General features: G+C 37.5%; 2 protein-coding genes across 2 annotated transcripts; both read right to left on the minus strand.

Annotated features, from left to right (window-relative positions):
* Positions 1-3454: 3454 nt before the first annotated feature.
* Positions 3455-6037, minus strand: LOC129297330 (probable pectinesterase 53). Its single transcript, XM_054935675.1, has 5 exons — positions 5401-6037; positions 5105-5294; positions 4797-5003; positions 4440-4675; positions 3455-3712 (listed from the first exon to the last, which is right to left on the minus strand). Exons 1-5 carry the CDS (start codon positions 5766-5768, stop codon positions 3565-3567), a joined length of 1149 nt encoding a protein of 382 aa, XP_054791650.1. The 5' UTR covers positions 5769-6037; the 3' UTR covers positions 3455-3564.
* A 1224-nt stretch (positions 6038-7261) lies between these two features.
* Positions 7262-16239, minus strand: LOC129297329 (serine/threonine-protein kinase VPS15-like). The gene is given in 14 exon segments (XM_054935674.1): positions 7262-7798; positions 8528-8627; positions 8723-8970; positions 9295-10793; positions 10796-11537; positions 11539-12417; positions 12494-12670; positions 12794-12899; positions 14003-14082; positions 14557-14717; positions 14976-15021; positions 15110-15232; positions 15750-15769; positions 15772-16239. Coding segments are annotated over 14 exon segments (4608 nt in total). The 5' UTR covers positions 16022-16239; the 3' UTR covers positions 7262-7621.
* Positions 16240-18087: the final 1848 nt, after the last annotated feature.

Consider the following 18087-nt stretch of genomic DNA (forward strand, 5'->3'; position numbering starts at 1 on the left):
TTAAATATTGAAAACTTGGGATCCTATTTGTGTAATTTGACAAATTCGATAATTTCATTTATGTTAGGAGATTAAGGAGGCTTACTAATCTAACTTGGAGATTTTACATTATCTACTCTTAAAATAGGGGAAAATAAATAAAGAAACCAAGAATTTTAAGTGAATTTACTGCTTTAGAATATACTGGGCATTGCTATTATTCCTATTTCTTGGTCCTTTTCATAGTGGGGGTTGGGTTCCTTAATATAAATATTGGTGCTTTAGCCTTTAGAAATTTTTAGTTTATCAATATGTAAAAGTTCATGTTCGTGAGAGAGGATTTAAATATAATTTTTCGATCTTAGTCATAAGGAAATCTTTATGAAAAAAAAACTCATAACTCTAGAAATTTTTTAGTTTATCAATATGTAAAAAAAAAAAATTGATCTTATTCTTCCTTGCTTGTGTTCTTGTAGAAATCTCGTGGAACCAAACAATACAAAAAGGGGCTTAAAGTAGCTGATTCCATTTTGAAAAATTTCTTAATCATGGAGGTAAGCATTTTTATGTATTTCTCATGCTGTCACTTCTGGCTTATAAACAACTCATTTTCCTTTTAAATGGCTTTGAAGAAAACGTAACTTTAATATTTTATCAAGTTTTCCATTCTTCATCAAATTACTTTCATTGTTTGTGGCTTTCAATGTTATTGCTTTAGTCTTATGGGGGATTTTAAACTTTTCTTGTTGGGTTTTTGTTGATTAGTACTTGTATTTGTGACTCTTTTGATGAATTGTTTTTCCTCTCGTAAAAAAAGGGGGGGAATATGGTGTTTTAGGAAATCATTCTTCACATGGAAGCCATTCTTAGGAACTAAATATAAATATTACAGAGTTAAATTTTGCATGGGGATACTCTAGGTTTTATATAGATAAATGTCCTTACCACTTCTTTCTTTATTGATTGCAATATGTTAATTTTCACCTTCATTGTTGTCCAGGTAGACATTCTTACACATGGGAGAAGCATTTAAGTCTAAAAAAATGTTGCTGCTGTATCCACTCTCTTCTTCATTGGCTGGAGCATTTAAATTAAAGGACAAACAATAATTTTTCATGGTGGAAGCCTGAGACTATAGTGGTCCCATTCTGTGTGTTTTTTTTTGTTTTCTTTTATTCTGTCTACATTTTGACTTCCTTTTTAGAAGGATGTAGCTTTCCAAAATTATTCTTTCTCACCAATTCATTTCAGCCTCCCTGCCAATAAGTGTAAGCAAAGTTAACAGACTTTTTTTACTGTAATTGAGCAATTTTTCTGTAAAGTATGAGAGATAAATACTTGAAAAATAATATTATATTGCTTGGATCACTTTTTGATTTTTTATTTGAGGGTTAGTTTTAGAATTTCATTTACATTTACTTTTATACTTTTGTTGTATTGGTATTAGTGAGATTAGTAGAGATGACTTATAAATAGGATCAGAGGGAGTATAATGTAGGAGATATCAATTATATTCAATAATACTTTGAAATCCTCTAAAAGCTTCTAATCTTCTTTACCTCCTCAGTCCCCAATTATTTATATCGTCCCAGGTTCACGAGTGACTCATCACAAAGTGCCAGCAGTGAACAGAACTATCAACCTTCATTCTTCAAAGAGCATGCATGAAGAAAGCAAGTACAAGGATGAGATCTATGGCATGATCTTCACAAACACTTTGGTTTTGAACTTGGTGGTAAATATGTATAAAAGCAAAGAAAAAACAACAAAAGAATAGCAGCATTTTGAAATCTAACTGGAACAACATTTATAGACACTTAGGCAGTAGGCTATACTATCACTATGGGCAATGCAACAAATTTACAAGTTTCAATTTAGGAAACTAAAAAAGCTTTTTAAGTCTAAGCACATACTATCACCATGTAACAGAAGTGTAAAACAAGAAAGTTGACACTAGAAGTAGAAGCTGAATCAAAAGAAGAAAGTAAATTGGAAGGAGATGAACTTGATAAAGAGTGACGCATAAGATAATGCATACTTAATAAGGCAGGAATTCGGAGGAGAAGCTCCCCTCTGTGAGAATATGGGCCCAATGTCCACAACATTCAAGCCCACATCGCAAAAGCTTGATCCACTTTCGCGTCAAAACAAGCATCACAAGTACCATATTTGTGAGTTGTGTGTGAGGATATTAAGTATGAAAATTTAGCACTTTTTTTTTATATTTTAGCATATGAGGAAAATTATCATCTATGCCAACATTTTTGTTAAATTAGCTGGTTTAAGTAGTAAAACTAACACAATGTAATAATTGCATGGCTGACACAGTAAAAAAAGTTCGTGACGTTACGAAGCTATCTTTTGCTCTTATATCATTTGAATGCGGCGTTCATACACTTGCATCGTTAATAGGCGTGCCAAACCAACCAAAAAAAATACTACTGGTTTGTTCACTTCTTTCTGTAAATTTTAGTTTAAATTTTGTAAAAATACGAAAAAAAAAAGGAAAAGGAAGAAAGAGTCATTTTGAATTAAAAAAGTTGGATGATTCTTATTCATTTAAATATTTCATACTTGTGCCAAGAAAAGAAGAACATTTCATACTTAAGATGGACTCCCTATTTATGAATTTTGAACTACAAAAAAAAAATTGATTTTAGTGCACGCGCGCGTGTATTTAGCTTTGTGTGATTAAACTTGGATCCAAATCCTCAAATGCTCATGCGCTCACATATAACACCAAATGCATGGACTTCTAACTTATGAGATTATAGTGCTCTTGGAATCTTATTGATATCGGCAAATTTATTGTCAAATCAACCTATACCGCAACTCAATTCAATCATTGAAATCCAACTAACAAGACCTGTTCTAAAGTGTAGAAGCTATTAATAGCTCAAAGGGTCTGTGCTTTTATTTGGTTAATGCTCAAGGGTAAACTCCTTACTAATTCAGAACGACAAAGAAAAAAGATGACCCTGACTCAATGTTGCTCTTTATGCAATTCTAATGTTGAAAATATCAATCATGCCCTCAAAGATTGCTTTTTTGCTACACCTATTTGGAAAAATAATTCCAACATTTGCACTGATTTTTTTGGCAAAGATTTACAATCTTGATTCATAGAGTGTTTGCATAATTCTCAACTAGATATTTCTTGAAAGGTTGGACTAAGTATAATTTGTTGGAAATTTTTAAATATAAGGAATAAACGCATTTACACTAATGAAGTTTTTATCCCTACTAATATCCTTTTCAAGATTGGTGCTATTGTTAATCACAGTTTAAAATGTTTTTTTACTTATTCATGTTTGATATAATTTTCTAAGTTTTGCTTTTTAATATTTCTTTCTGGAACTTGTACAGTTTTTTTCTCACAGCTAGTGAATTTTCCCATTACACTCAAAAAGTAGCTCAAGGGGCGCTATTTTCATTATAATAATGAAACAGAGATTGGATGCAAGCGAGAATCAAATTGTGATATATTTATATTTATTTTAAATAGGAAAAAAAATTGTCACACAAGAAGAAATCAAACTTGAAAGAGAAAAGAAATGAAAGAAAGACTCAGTATGTGATGAAGTTCTACAATTTGATCCATTCGAAGCCGTCAATGAAGCTAAGTGAAATAAAAGGCTTAGCTTCCTCATCAGTGAGCTCTCTTGACCAAGCAACTCTGCCTGCAAATCTGGCTCCTGGTCCTGTGCACTTGTACTGTCCATAGAACACAGTCCTGTTCACTCACAGCAAACATCACAATCAAACAAAACTCTCCCACATGCATTACCAAACCTCTAATTATACCAATTAACATATCTAATCAATGGGATTAGGTGGCTAAGTCTCTTCCCAAACCCTTCTCGCTCATCCCCTTATCCCTGTCAACATTACATGCTTGTCTCCTTTTTAGATTACCACCCTAGGTTTAAAACACACACCTCAGTTTTTAACCAGATTTAGCTCACTTTTTTTTTTTTAATGACAGCTATTTTGACGAGATTAGACTCCATATGGCAAATTTTAACAACCACTTAATCATCAGTATAATTTTTAGGAGAGATATAACTTTTAGTTGTTGAATTATTTTAAGTATTAATTTAATCTTTAAGTTTCAACTCAAACAATTCAATCAATCTGGTTTATTTATAAGAACAGAGTTGTAATGAGTCAAATTTTGAAAACTAACTTGATAATTAAGAAGAAATTTATGGACTAAAAATTATATTATCTCTAAATCTTATATTACTAAAAGTTATTTATAAATTATGATAAGTCCACGGACTTGATGTTGTTTGTTATGTAATATTGTCATGCATAAGTTGGGGAGATAAAAACAAATATAAAGCCAGATAACAAAAAAGAGGCCTTGAAAATATCCTCACTAGGCCCAAGTCACCTTATTGTTCTGGTTTTGGGTCCAAATTGAGAAGAGAGAAAAGAAGGAAGAGAAGAGAACATACATTTCACGGCTAGGGTCGCCCCAGTTGTACCAGCCTTTGGGGATGATGATGTTGTCCATATTGGTGTAAGCGAAGACCACGCGAGAGAAAGGACCCCATGCCCTCCCCAGGTACAGTGCCCCTGAACCCGTGACCTTGCAGTGCACGAACGAGAATCCTGTGTCCTCCAATATGCTGTTCCTTCCCTGTGCTGTTAAGGCCCCTATGTTCTGCGCTATCGCATGCACGTGACATCTCTGCAAGTGCAACACAACACCACATCCATCATCTTCCATTCATCCCTGCTACACCCCACTCACATGCAAACATGCAAACATGCAATGCATGCCACAACACTATCCTCTAACTCTTACTCACCTCGAACAGAGACAGGCCGTCCCCGAATATGAAATCTACTGAGCCTTCGATGTAGCAGTCTTTATAGTAGTGCCTTCCCACATGATCATACAGTGTGTCTTGTGCTCCTAAGAATTTACATGCTACAAATGTTGCTGTGTCTGCTGATATTCTCAATGCCACTGCTTGCTTCCCCACTGCTCCTGGTGCGGGAATTGGGGCCGTGTTCTGCATTCACAAGGTTACACCGTGTTTGGTTCCCCAGAAACAGACGAAGATTATAGGTTTTGAGATTTGAGACAAGGGGAAAAGGGGACTTGTTTCAATACTTTGAATGTGATGTTCTTGGCGATGAAGTATGGCGCATTTACAGCAAATGTTGCTGATCCGTAGGTTCCCAGTGGCTTCCCATCTGGCCCTTTTGTTTGAGCTGTGTCTCCCCATTGAACTATGGTTTTGTCTGCTCCTGCTCCTTGTATGGTTATGAAGGATTTCATAGGAGGAATATTCACTTTCTCCCTGAAAAAAAAAAAAACGAAGAAGACGAAGAAGAAGGAATGAGCTTTCTTTTAATTTGTAAAATTCGAAACAGAAGGAAAGCAGATAATGCAGCACTTGTACTGACGTGTAAACCCCTGCGTGGACCTTTAGGACGACTCTCACAAGATTGAGGAACGGAAGTGAATCGATTGCGCCTTGAATTGACGAAAATTGTCCTGAAGACGGCTTCTTGGAGACGTGCAGAGTGTAAGAGGGAAAAAGCTTGTTTTTGGCTATGCCGAAAACAGAGTGTCTGAGGCCACCGACGAACTTGATCCATTTCAGGAATTGCTGTTCTGAGAATTGGATTCGGCTCATGTTGGTCGTCGATGAAGTCACAGGAGAACGCCTTGGTCGCAATCCCTTTGTATGGCACAGCGTTGTGCTTGGATTTTGCATCAGAAGAAGAACAAGAAACAGCAAAAAATTGGACATGTAATGCAGATTTGACATTCTCAAGAGAGAGCGTGAGAGGAAGATGAAGCTGCTTAGAAGTTGGGTGATAAACTGATGAATGATTATAGTACTAGGCCTGCATCATGGTTTTTATACACACAGGTTAGTTGGTACTCGAGGGTGAACCATAGAACCAATGACAGACTCAGTACCCTTCACGGGCGGTTCCATTAGAGAGAGAGAGAGGGAGATGAAGAATCTAGGCCACAGGGACAGGCTGCACTTTTTGCTTAATAAATTGTCTTTTTAAAAACCTTTGGCAACTTTTCTTTTCTTCTTGTTTGGTTGCAGCCCGTGAGTCCACCTCTTTCTGTTTGTGTGTGATCGTGAAAATATTCTTGAGGGGGATACTCATACTAACTTGGGTTTGGGCTGTGCAACTCTGCTTTCTATTAAATATATCAACAACCGCTTTCTTCAATCATGAGCGTTCAACCATTGGACCGTCTTAAGATGTGGTGAGATTCCTTCTTGCAATGAGTTGATTGGTGTTATCTATCTGAGCAACTTCAACGGTCCAGATTAATTCCCAGCAACATATTTAACCGAGATGCTGAGTCAGAGAAGTTATGTAAGGTCTTCAAGAGGACTCGGCAGAGTCATGACTCGAGCGATGCGATAAACTTGTATTAGGACAAATGGTCAAAAAGTACTACTTTGCTGAAAAATTGTATGCAAGCCAGTAGAGACGGTGAGGTCAATGAAGGTACAGATAGTGTACTGATATTTTTGAATTTGTTTTGCCATGAATCCTTGCATTTATGTCATAATTTTCTTTATCTTTTGTGTCATAAATTCCAAACTCTACTCGGGACATACACATAGAAGAGCGCAGTAGTATCCGTAAGATCTTTGCTTGTGTTTTGATTTATTTATTTATTTATTTATTTGATATCTAGTTTTGTCTCTTACATTCCGAAATTCTTTTATTTTTTTTAAAACTAACGGTAATACTTTCATTGTTTAAATGATGCCAAGAAAGTGGCAAACTATTTTAATCATATTAAGAAATAACACGTGCGAGAGTATAGATAAGATCAATAAATTTTATTCCAAATTCTATGAAAGCAAAACGTAATTATAAGTTTTCGTTGGAAAGCCACGCAAAGAGACAACTAATGTAAGGGACCCGTGACCGCATGAATCCAAGAAGTTGCAACTTCAACATCAAATTTTTTTTTTTTTTTTTGGGGGGCCAGAAACTTCAACATCAAATTGGATATTGGATTACTCAATCTGCATCAACCTTCCAGCTGTCATTGCCTCTGTTAGTCACGCAAAAAAATAACTTGGGGAAAACCTTCATGAATCAGCCAATCAGGTCTTTGCCCATTGACACCCATTTTTTGGTAAAATTCCAATGACTGATCCCTTCATGGGACCCGTTGTACCAAAAAATTAACATGATCCTCGACATTTCAATTATTGTGCTCAATTCAAAATCAATTTCTCCTGTGATGTTTTACCATTGAAATACTCTTGTTCAAGCATTTTCAATAAAACCACAAAGGTTTGCATGCATATTGAATGAAACTACTCTTTGTCATCATTACTATTCGTAATACAAAGGCAACAGAGAATGCCGAATGAAAAAAAAACAAGCTCGAAGACCGGGGCCAACATGCCCATAATACATATCCAGATGCTTAATATTCCTACGCTTCGAGAAACTAGACTTAATTCAACTCCCCTGTATAATACCTTCTCTACAGATCAAGGGACTTTGACGTCCCAGATAGCATTAAGAGCAGCTTGAACATCCACTAAATGGGTTAGCTCCTATAACTTATGTACAATTTTAACCACTAGAGTTGACACTGCCTACGTACAACCATCCCGAATTAGTTTGGCTACTTCCAAACCTTGATAGCACCATCTCTGCTACTTGATAACAAGAGTCTCTGGTTTAACTTAACAGAAGCCAGAGAAAGGATAGAATCACGGTGGCAACCTGCAGGATCAGTGGCAGCAGCCGTGACAACTGCCTTTGCTGTCAACTTGTTCGAAAGAGGACGTCTCTTTGTCTCCTGTTTAAAAGAGTAGAAAGTTCAATCGCAGCCGCTTATGTGTAGTATGTAGAATATCAGATGCTTATATAATAAATTAGTAGGAGATAAGAATACCCTCAATAGACAAATGAACAGTGAGGAAAAGCAGTTTAGAAGGGGCAAAAGTTAAATGCATGAAAATACACGACAGTGAGCAATTTGACCATTAAAAGTCAAGGAATTCAGCAAGAACATGGATGGAGAATGATGAGATTCCAGCTAACCAGTCGGGCATAGAAGTTTTGCAGTGTTTCAAAATCAATTCCACACTTGAGGAATTTTTTTTTAAAAAAAAAGGAACATAAAAGAGTAGGATGAAAAGATGGCCACTCCATAAGAAAGAATGGCTCCATGCATCACTATATACTGGTGTCAAGAAGAGCATTAAAGCAAACTAATTCTTCTCGCGTATGTTCATAAAAGCACAGTTTGGTCTGCAAATTTCATTGTGATTGGAACAAGAGCCACTTTACGTTTCAGGAGCCATAAAGATAAGAATGGTGGACCTTAATCAACCTGAAGCATACTAATGGGGTTTCGCGTCGGCTAAAGTTACACTAAAAAAAATTATATTTTAATTCAACCAGTAGGAACCAAAGATGCATCCACCGTACCTTTGCTGAATGAGAATATCACCTCCTCAAACAAGGAAAAACAACCCGCCCAATAAATTGTTGGAATACAAAATTATGTGGAAACATGAATTACCTGTACAACTTGCACGCCAAAACTAGATTTTGTTTCATACAAATCATCATGCCCTACTCCTTTCAAGTCAGGTCCACATATACAGTAACTTTTGTCAGGACTGCAACAGAATACATAGATATATGCAGTCAGGTCATTATCACATCTGAAGCAAGACAGGTGGACGTGGACCAAAAATGAATTTCAAAACAAAACCTGTAGTGATTCCATCGACGTATCTTCAAGTCAGTGCCCCCAGTCAATAAATCACCCCCTGGCAAGGGAAGCAATGAACGAATGCCATGAAGACGGGGAGGAGGTTCATTTAGTTCATCAACTCTATACTTGGGATTGACATTTCGCCTCAAATCTGACTTAGAAGTTCCCTTGTTAGAAGGTCTAGCCAAGGCCCAAGGCATTTCAGACTTTTCTGCATCACTGTCATAGTTGGTCACTTTCAATACCTGGAGGAAGAAATTATAATAAGTCAATGATCATGATATGGTTATAAATGATAAGGCAAATATACGATGATTTGCTACAGTGAAAAACAATCAGAATACTGGTCAATCTTCCAAGCATTATTAAATTGAGTCATAACAAAAGCAATCTGGAGTACTCATGCGATAGAAAAAGAGGTAGACTTCAACAGAGAATGATCCATCCGTTCAATGAAAAGAAATTTGAACACTCCAGGTATATATCTGTTCTGTTGGAGCTGGATTTGTTCTACAGCACATTGCTTTTACAATCTACAAGCAACCATAAAACAGTAGCCACGTACATACCTGGTGGCAGCTACCATTCTCTGCATTCCAAAGAGAAACTTCATTGCTACCTGCAGCCACATAAACAAGGGGCCTCACAGTCGAAGATAAAGGGGCATTTGAAGGAGGAAGGAAGAGACACATCTTTTCTATAGGGAAAGCAAGGGAATACTGCCAAGAGTTCACAGGTATCAGAAATCTCAGATCCCAAAGAGTAAGCACGCCCCTGGATGACCCTGATACAAACCAATTACCACAAGACCCTACTACCAGAGAAGTAATATAACCCTCCTCAGGAGTAACTTTACGAGTCCATGAACTGGAACTTGACCTAGTATCCCACAGATGAATACCACAGTTCTGAGTGCTAAACATGATGGTATAAGCATCCACAGGGTAGTTCAATAGGTTGAGAATGGCGCCTTCCTTTATATCCTTCTTTGTGATGTCAGCAACACCAGAATACTTCTCAACAACATTTCCTAGACCCCTAGAGATATGATCAACAGAAAACATATGAATTAATCCATCACATGCTCCAACTACTACTTGTGCAGAACTCCTAAGCATTGTTGCACATAGCGCTCTGCTTCCATCCAAATGATAAGTTAGCCTTGACCTGAATGAAATATCCTTTTCCAGCTTCCTAGAATCCCATATCTTGACCATAGAGTCATCAGATGTGCTCACAAAGAAGCTATGATCGGTAGAAATTGCTATGTCATTCACAGACGAACGGTGCTCTTGGAGGTGTGCAACCAAAACTCCACGGGGCCTCCAACCAGGATCAGGAATGGATGTGCGAGCAAAAGATGGAAATCCCGATGCATCCGTTTGGTTGGTTGCATCTTCAAGCGAGATTGAACTACCTTTGCTATCAGTGGATAATCCCACATCTTGAATTTTGCTATTAATATAGGCTGTCTCATTTTCCCTACCATCTGGTTCGTGCACCACTCGATAGAAATGTTTAGAACCACTGCTGATGCTAAAAGAACCTGAAACAAACTTTGGGGCTGGAACTGAACTAGCCAAATTAAAGGACTTGCTAACTGGACTAACCCAAGGCATGGTGGATGAACTGATACCTAGAGAATTCATTTGTAGTGGAGAATCAGATGCTGCAGGAGGAATTCCCGCTGCCCGCCTGTCCATGCTGAAAGAATACAAAGGTATGCTATTTGATGACTTCTCATATGGCAAACTGCTACAACTAACCTGAGGTGACATCAATCCAGAGAACTGTAACTTCTCCGAGCACTGGGGATCATGATGTCCTACCGTACTGCAATCATTATGCATGAAGGCCCCCATATTTCTCAACTTTGTGTCAGCCTCATCACAATCAGTTAGCCCTGGCTGTTGGAAGCCAGTGCCACTAGATTGTTGACCCCCAGCACCTTGTTGCTTGTCAGGCCAGCTCTTCAATGAGTCCAACTCATCTATTCCTCTTCTCAGTAAATCCATTTCCCATAGTTTAGATTGTGATGATGAACTATACCATATCTTTCTTTGTCTTCTAACATGTCTGAACTCCTGGAGTTCTCCAATACTTCATGGAAAACCTGTCTTGAGACAGGAGGCTTTAAACATGAAAAAAGGGCCTTCACAGAAGCTAGAGATACAGGTTGTCTGCTGAGGAAGGGTCGTATAACAGGAGCAAGATAAACATAAGAATCTACAGCACCCAAGCTCTGACTGCTAGCAGCAATGAATGAGACCACTGATCTGCGCACCCATTCACTAGGATAACACAGCAAAGGAAATGCACGCTCTATCATTTCAAGCAGTATCCTCTTCCTGAAGAAACCACTTTTGCAAAGAATGGTCAAACAATCTAAGGCTCTGACAACGACAGCCTCTGTTGTGTCACTTAAAGCCTGCTCAATGTAAGGTAAAAGATATTCTTCTACACTTCTTTGGCCCACAAAAAAGCAGACATATACAATCTTCTCATAGAACACAGACCGTAATTGTTCATCCCGGTCATTAAGGAAAGCAGGGAGAATGGGTAAGAGAAAGTCATTGCTATGCCTCTGACCAAAGAAATAACACAACTTCCCAATGTCCTGAAGGAGTGCTCTTCTAATATTTGGTGTTTGCTTCGGACCCATAACAAGTTCTTGGACAACCTCAGCAATTGATTTCCTCAGCTGCAAAAGTTGCACATCACCATTTATCCTTCGCAATTTTCCACTAGTCTGACTAAATGATATTGATGACTTCTGTGGTGAACTCAATTCATCAAGTACACCTGCCTCACCCCAAACTTATAGAGCGTATCAAGAATCCATAAGCAGTAAGTGCCAGCTTAGCTATATTACTGGCATAACATATCCTCACACTTTCCTCTGGATCATCAGGAAGCATAGAAAGCATTGGAAGTATGTATTCAGGAAATATCTTTGCATCACTGGGTGGAAAATCTCGGACAAGGGGCAGAATATCACACAAAGTCTCTAAAGCAGCACAACGCACAATTGCAGATGGGTCAGAAAGCATTGCAATAACATACGGGATAACACGCTGCAAACGATCTTCATCATCAGTATATAATGCAGAAGCCTTCAACAAGAGCACAGCTGCCCTCCTCAAGTGAGGCAGCTTGATGTTGCGAATGCAGGAACAGAGCAAAGAAGTAATCAAAACCATGCCTTCACATCTCATACTATCCTTTGGTAGCAGTAAGAAAGGCATCCCAAAAGTATCTGATTGACTATCGTAATCAGACATCAATGAATTCAAATCATTCATTGTAATGTTCTTCAGAAAGGGATGATCATTTCCTCGGAATGCATTGGAGATAGTTTGAAGGAGCTCACCAGGAGACTGCAAATTTTTTAGATTCTCAGAAAGGGTAGAATTAGGTGCATTTCCTATCACGTGCCTGGGACCAGATAAATGGTTATGATCTTTAGCACCCCTCAGTAGGCTACTGATATCACCAAGGAGCTCATAGTGATCAGGAATTAACCTGTTTCCCATCTCATCTCTCTTTATCAAAGAGTCCTTCATAAAATCGACATTTTCTTTACCAACACCCTCTCGCAGAAGCTCACCAGAAGCAACAGCCACCTCCTCAGGTGATCTACTGTTCATCATTTGTTTAAGTATCTCCTGGAAAGCACTTTGGCATAGTAAAACCTACGTATAGATCACTTGTGAGTTACAGGAAGCATCAAATCATAAAGGACTGAAATATTTCAGTACAGCCATGTACCTTCATATCTGAATGAAGGGGACTCCAGCAGCGGTAAAAATCATGCAAAAATGGTGAGAAATAGGTTGGGAACACAACTGCTGCAAATTCCTTCAGGTAGCTTTCAGCAGAAAAACGTGACTCTGGTTCTAATTGAATCATATGCAATATCATTTTACGGACTCCAGGATCTGGTATCTAAAATCATAGGACATGCAAATTCTACAAATACTCAGTACAGTGGATTTTTCCCCTCTGTGAGTGTGGTTGAAGTGGGAGAATAGAGACACACACACACCCCTACTCAAAGTTAGAGTATACCTTCTCAAGATGTTGGCTAGGATCATAGTGTCCTCTGCGATAAGCAAGAAGTTGAGACAGTTCAAATAGTGGTTGTCCCTCAAGGAAAAGTTCTGCGATTACACACCTGAAGCAGTAGAAAGATATGTGAACCTCATAAAAGGAGAAACATAATAAAATGAAAACAGTGATCAAGATAGTACGTAAAGTCAGCGGGACAAGATTTTGTGCATTGCACAAAGGTTGAGGTAAGTCACAATGTTGATGACTTATGTAAAGTGTGACTTGCTATATATTTTATATTTTACATTGATACCTCTTAGTTATAACCACTCCTAAAAAACTGATTCGCGGGTGACAATCTGTCATAACAACTTCACCAACATAATTCTTCTCACCCTCCTCTCTCAAAGGAAAAGTAAAGGAAGTTCAAGTCAAGATTTTCAAGAACGAACCATTATAAAAGAAAAAAGGTAGAACCATAAGAATATAAATCAAGTACCAATACGTATTATACTAAAGCAACTGTATACTATTTTTATTTTACATTTTGAAACCTTTCAAAATACAACGAAACAGTTTAAGACTTATAAGGGATCTTAGTGATATATTTGCAATTCATTTGAATAAGAAACTCTAATTTTAATTTGTTTTATACTTGTTAGTTGTAGCTTGTTTTGACAATCTTATTTTCCATATAGCGTATTGTGAAATTTTCAAGTGGCGCCAACTTACACAACAGATTGAACTTTCCATAACAACAGGCGTGTTTTCACCACGTGGAAAAAGGCATGTCTAAGAAGGGTTCCTTGATATATGTTTTTTTCTCACGGCAGGTTGAATCAATTTCATTATAGATAATGATCATTCTAGCAAGACTGCAATAAAAATTTGTGAATTATATGGCTAAATAACAAAGTCACCCCCCCAAAAAAAAAAAAAAAAAAAAACTTTGAACTATGACCAAGACTCATAATCTCCTTGATCTTTCACAACGCTTTTCATCTTCAACTTGTTCACTTGCCCTTTAGCTTTGTATAGCTTTTGATATCTAACCCTCACTGGAAGACCCTAGAGGGCCGAAATTCGAAGACATTACAAATTCACTACAATGGCACACCATTGCACCACAACACCCCAGATAATGAGTCAACAATATAAGGGTGACTGAAAAGCAAAAACATGTTCTTCAAGATTAACAGTAAAATTATTGCAGCAAAAAATACTCACCCAACTGCAAATATATCCATAGATGGCTTTAATGAAGCATCTTGTACTACCTGCATCTCCCCTCCATGTTCATAAAATCTCTGACAGCCAAACAAACATTAAGAATAGTAATAAAATAATCATATTAAGGAAGGAAGGATAGTTATGAAAATCAAAGCGGAAACACACACATAATGGCATGCTGGAAACAATATGTCAATACCTAACATTTTGCCTTGATCATGGAAGTTTTTACTTCAAATGAACAAAAAGCCATTATCTGAGTACTATGAATTTTGAAAGAAATTAGAATAATTCATGTACCCCCCCCCCCAAAAAAAAATTCAGAATCAGTACTTTAAAACTAGGACAGAATACATTCACCTGCCTTTCAATTCTCAAAATAGGATAAATGTAATTTGTAGGCATATGATAGACAAAAAATAATAAAAATTAAATAGAGAGAGAAGGGGGATCATGGACTTATTCCTTATTCTTAGGCACTTGCTGAATTGACAAAAGTAAAGATCAATGCAAGCAATGCAAATAAGTATAGAAGAGGGGAAAAAACTGACCTCAGGTGCGAGATAACAGAGCCTCCTTCCACCAGTGTCAAAGAAAAAAGAAAAATCTGAGGGGTCATCATATGGGATGTGAGTGGGCTTGAAGGATGCAAAGTCCGCAAGGTAAAGCCAATTCCAGGATGTAATCAGAACATTCTCGCACTTAATATCACCTGTAAAATGAAAATTTGCCACCAAAAGGGGGAAAAAATCAACATCTCGCCAAACAAAGGCAAAATTTTTTAGCTCAGATGTAGGACAAAAAACCATAGTAAATATTTGGAATAATATTGCCAGTAGCTCCGGACTTATGGAACAGAATAAAGTATTTTTTTGGCCACAATAACCATTACCTAATTGACCACTCTATATCCTTTATGATTATCTTCCTAAATTATCAGAGACTAGTCTGCAATTAAACCAAGACTTACCATGGCATACTCCCTTCTCATGGCTCTGTTTCACGGCTAGAAGCAACTGCAATTGACCCAAGAAAATATTGTCAAACAAATAGCAACATTGTCAGACACTTGAAATTTTAGCAATCGGGAAGGGCGAAGAAGACCTGAAAAGCCAACCATTTCTTCTCAATAAGACTGAGAAAAGGTCGAGTACTGAGTCGATCATGCAGATTATGAAAGAAATGTTGCCTCAAGAGATATGCTGCTTTGTCCGTTTCCTGCCAAAACTGCAAGGTGACACTACCACGTGAGAAATTTAAACTACCTTGCTCTACCCAAATGCCAAAAAAACTACAGGAAAAGAGCACCAAATTTTTCTACAATGTCCCTCTATGAATCTTGGAAACGCATAAATTCCACCCACTTAGATATCTTACTTTTCCACAAATAGTTAGCGCATTGTTTGGGTTCAAAAAAAAGACCATTTTTTTTTTTTAGCAGCCAAATATATTGTGATAATTTCCTCGAACTACAATATGCTGAAGCTAAAAATGATACAGTCAAAACTTACAAACTAGGTATTTTAAGTTTAATTGATCGGCATCTCAGTCATCCCTGCTTGTTTTAATCTCGATTGAGAGGTCGAGTTGAAACATACTAATAAGTAAAGCTTTCTGCTTTGGGAAATCAGCGAAGTTATGAACTTCAGTTTTTCCTTTTCGATTAAATTGGTTCAGCTACCGAGTATAGCGCTAGCTTTTCGGGCATCACAAAAGAAATAATGCGGAATTATTGGCAAAGGACCTGAAAGGGCCAGACGTGGGGTGATCAATGCCACGGAAAATGTCTCTAATCTGACTCAAACGCCGTTCGTACTCTTTGAGATCGATGAAGTCACCACGCTTGAAATAGACCTTGACTAGAACCAAACCCTCATCATGCTTGCACTGAATAGACTTGAAGAAACGGCCCCGACCTAAAACCTCCTTCAAGACGAGATTGTAGGTGGAGGGCAGGTCATGAAGATAATACTCCGAAGCCGAAACTTGCGTCGTGCGCGCAATTTTGTTCCCCATCGAATGCAAAACTTCATCGCATTCTTAGGATTTTACATTCCCCCTCGCTCCAAGCTAGCATCGACGAGCAGTACTCGTCCGCTTCTGGATGTTGCGCGTAATTTGAATAAAAATACGTTCAGGTGCTTTGGTTTGATTTAGAGGAAATTGAAATTTTCCCTTCCCGTCCTGCAGGAGAGACGATCCCAGGCACAGTTCCAACCAAGCTGTTCGCCCAATTGGCGTGAACGAGGACGCCACTGTAACAGTGCAAGGCACTTGTTTCAGATTTTGACCGTGAATTATGGAACGCGATCCCAGGGCTGTGATTGGTTTGAGGTGAGGTAATGTTTTTTTGCTCGGTTTTGATGGAGGCAAAGAGAAGAAAGAAATTTTTCATGATTTTTGTTTAATTTAAAAAAGGAGGTAGTAACAATTTTTTTATTAAAAAATTTGATGAAAAGAATCTAGATAAAAGTAAAATTGGTTGTAAAGACCAAATGTATTTGAAAGATTAAAGTTAATATTTTATTCATTAAATAATTTGAACAGATGATCAAAATATCCTTTTATATTATTTTTTTAAAAAAAAGGCACAAAATTTGGTGCCTGGAGGTCCAACAGGTAAGAGTGCACTTGCCGGATGGCAGGTGAAGGGTAGTCGAAAAGTGTTGCTAAAAAAAATAACGCCTCTTATTTACATGTAATCATCAAGGATTATATGTAAACTCAACAACTAGAGGATGCAAGAATTTTGACTTAGGTTGTAAGAGTTTTGGCTTCGATACAAGGGATTTGGCTTTAGTGTAAGGCTTTGGTTTGAGGTATAAGAGTTATGACTTGAGTGCAAGGGTTGTGACTTAAGGTACAATGTAACATCTGTAAAATTTTAACCCTGATTCATTAACCTAATGAGGGTAATTAGTGAGTTAATGAGGTGTGTGGCGAGAAGGGTTTAACTTGGCATAATTGTTGTGATTTCAGCCCTAAAAGTGGGTTCAGATCGATGGCAGGCCATCTGGGCAAGGAAAGAGGAAGAAAAGTGAAGAACCATTCTCTGTACCACACGCTGCAGCGTGTGGTTGGTTCGCCGCGACGCACAGAGATAATTTAAATATAACGGGCTCTCTGTGTCATGCGCCGCAGCGGAGGGCCAAAATTCTAATAAATCAGTTTGTGTGCTGCGTAAAAACAGAAGAGAAAGAGAAGAAGGAAATGAAGAGCTTGACTTTGGTTCTGCTAAGGTACGACATTGAGTACTCTTGAGGCTAGATTGAAGCTCCCAAACACCTAAGGTATGATTATGGTGCCTTCTTCTTCCTTTCTCTCCCTCATTTTTGATTATTTATAATAGGGTTTGAGTTGAAAGATAGATTTTCGATCCATAGGAGTCCATTAGTTAAAATGAGTGTAAAGGGAGTTGTCTAATGTATTAGAACACTACATTGATGATTTTAAAATTGGATAGCCCATGGGAGCATTTATTGTCCAAAAATTGCCATAAATATGATAGTTGGGAGTAGTTAAAGTGCATTAATGGTGGTTTGAGATGTCATTAATGATAATGTACATTAGTAAAACCTAGTGAGCCCATTGGGCATGAATAGGCAGTGATTATGAGTTGGTTAAAAATAGTGTATGTGGAGTTTTATGTTGATAAAGCTTTAAAAGTTAGATAATGATGATGTTCTTATGGTATGGATGTAGAGAGGTTTGTTTTTGGCACCACTCGAGCTTGTTGAAACTTTAGGAAGTTGTTATAATGAAGGGCAAACCTTTGACTTCTCAAAGATTTGAGGTAACCGAGGAAAACTTAATCTTTATAGTTATATATTAATTGTGTTTGTGAACTGTGATTTATGGGTTAAATTCATGATGCATATTGGCAAGTGCTTGATTTGTGAAATGGTTTTGAAAAAAAAAACCTTGATTCTACCACCCTTGATGTTTTGCAAAATTAATTGTGATTTATTACTATAGGTGAAAAATTGTGTTATATTATGTGTTAAATTGTGGAGTATTAAGTTATATGAGTTCATGTGTTATGAATCATTTGTCAAAATGCATATTATGTAAAACATGTATAT

The sequence above is a fragment of the Prosopis cineraria genome, unplaced genomic scaffold (genome assembly GCF_029017545.1).
Source record: "Prosopis cineraria cultivar Desert tree isolate PC_DT_omini unplaced genomic scaffold, ASM2901754v1 PC498, whole genome shotgun sequence".
Taxonomy (NCBI): Eukaryota; Viridiplantae; Streptophyta; class Magnoliopsida; order Fabales; family Fabaceae; genus Prosopis; species Prosopis cineraria.

Excerpts from the sequence above, each read along its gene's own strand:
- LOC129297330 (XM_054935675.1), bottom strand. The coding sequence starts at position 5,768 with ATGTCAAATCTGCATTACATGTCCAATTTTTTGCTGTTTCTTGTTCTT. Across the intron at positions 5,004-5,104 it reads CCAAGAACATCACATTCAAA|AACACGGCCCCAATTCCCGC; the intron begins GTATTGAAACAA and ends TTGTGAATGCAG. Across the intron at positions 3,713-4,439 it reads GGCGACCCTAGCCGTGAAAT|GACTGTGTTCTATGGACAGT; the intron begins GTATGTTCTCTT and ends GTGAGTGAACAG.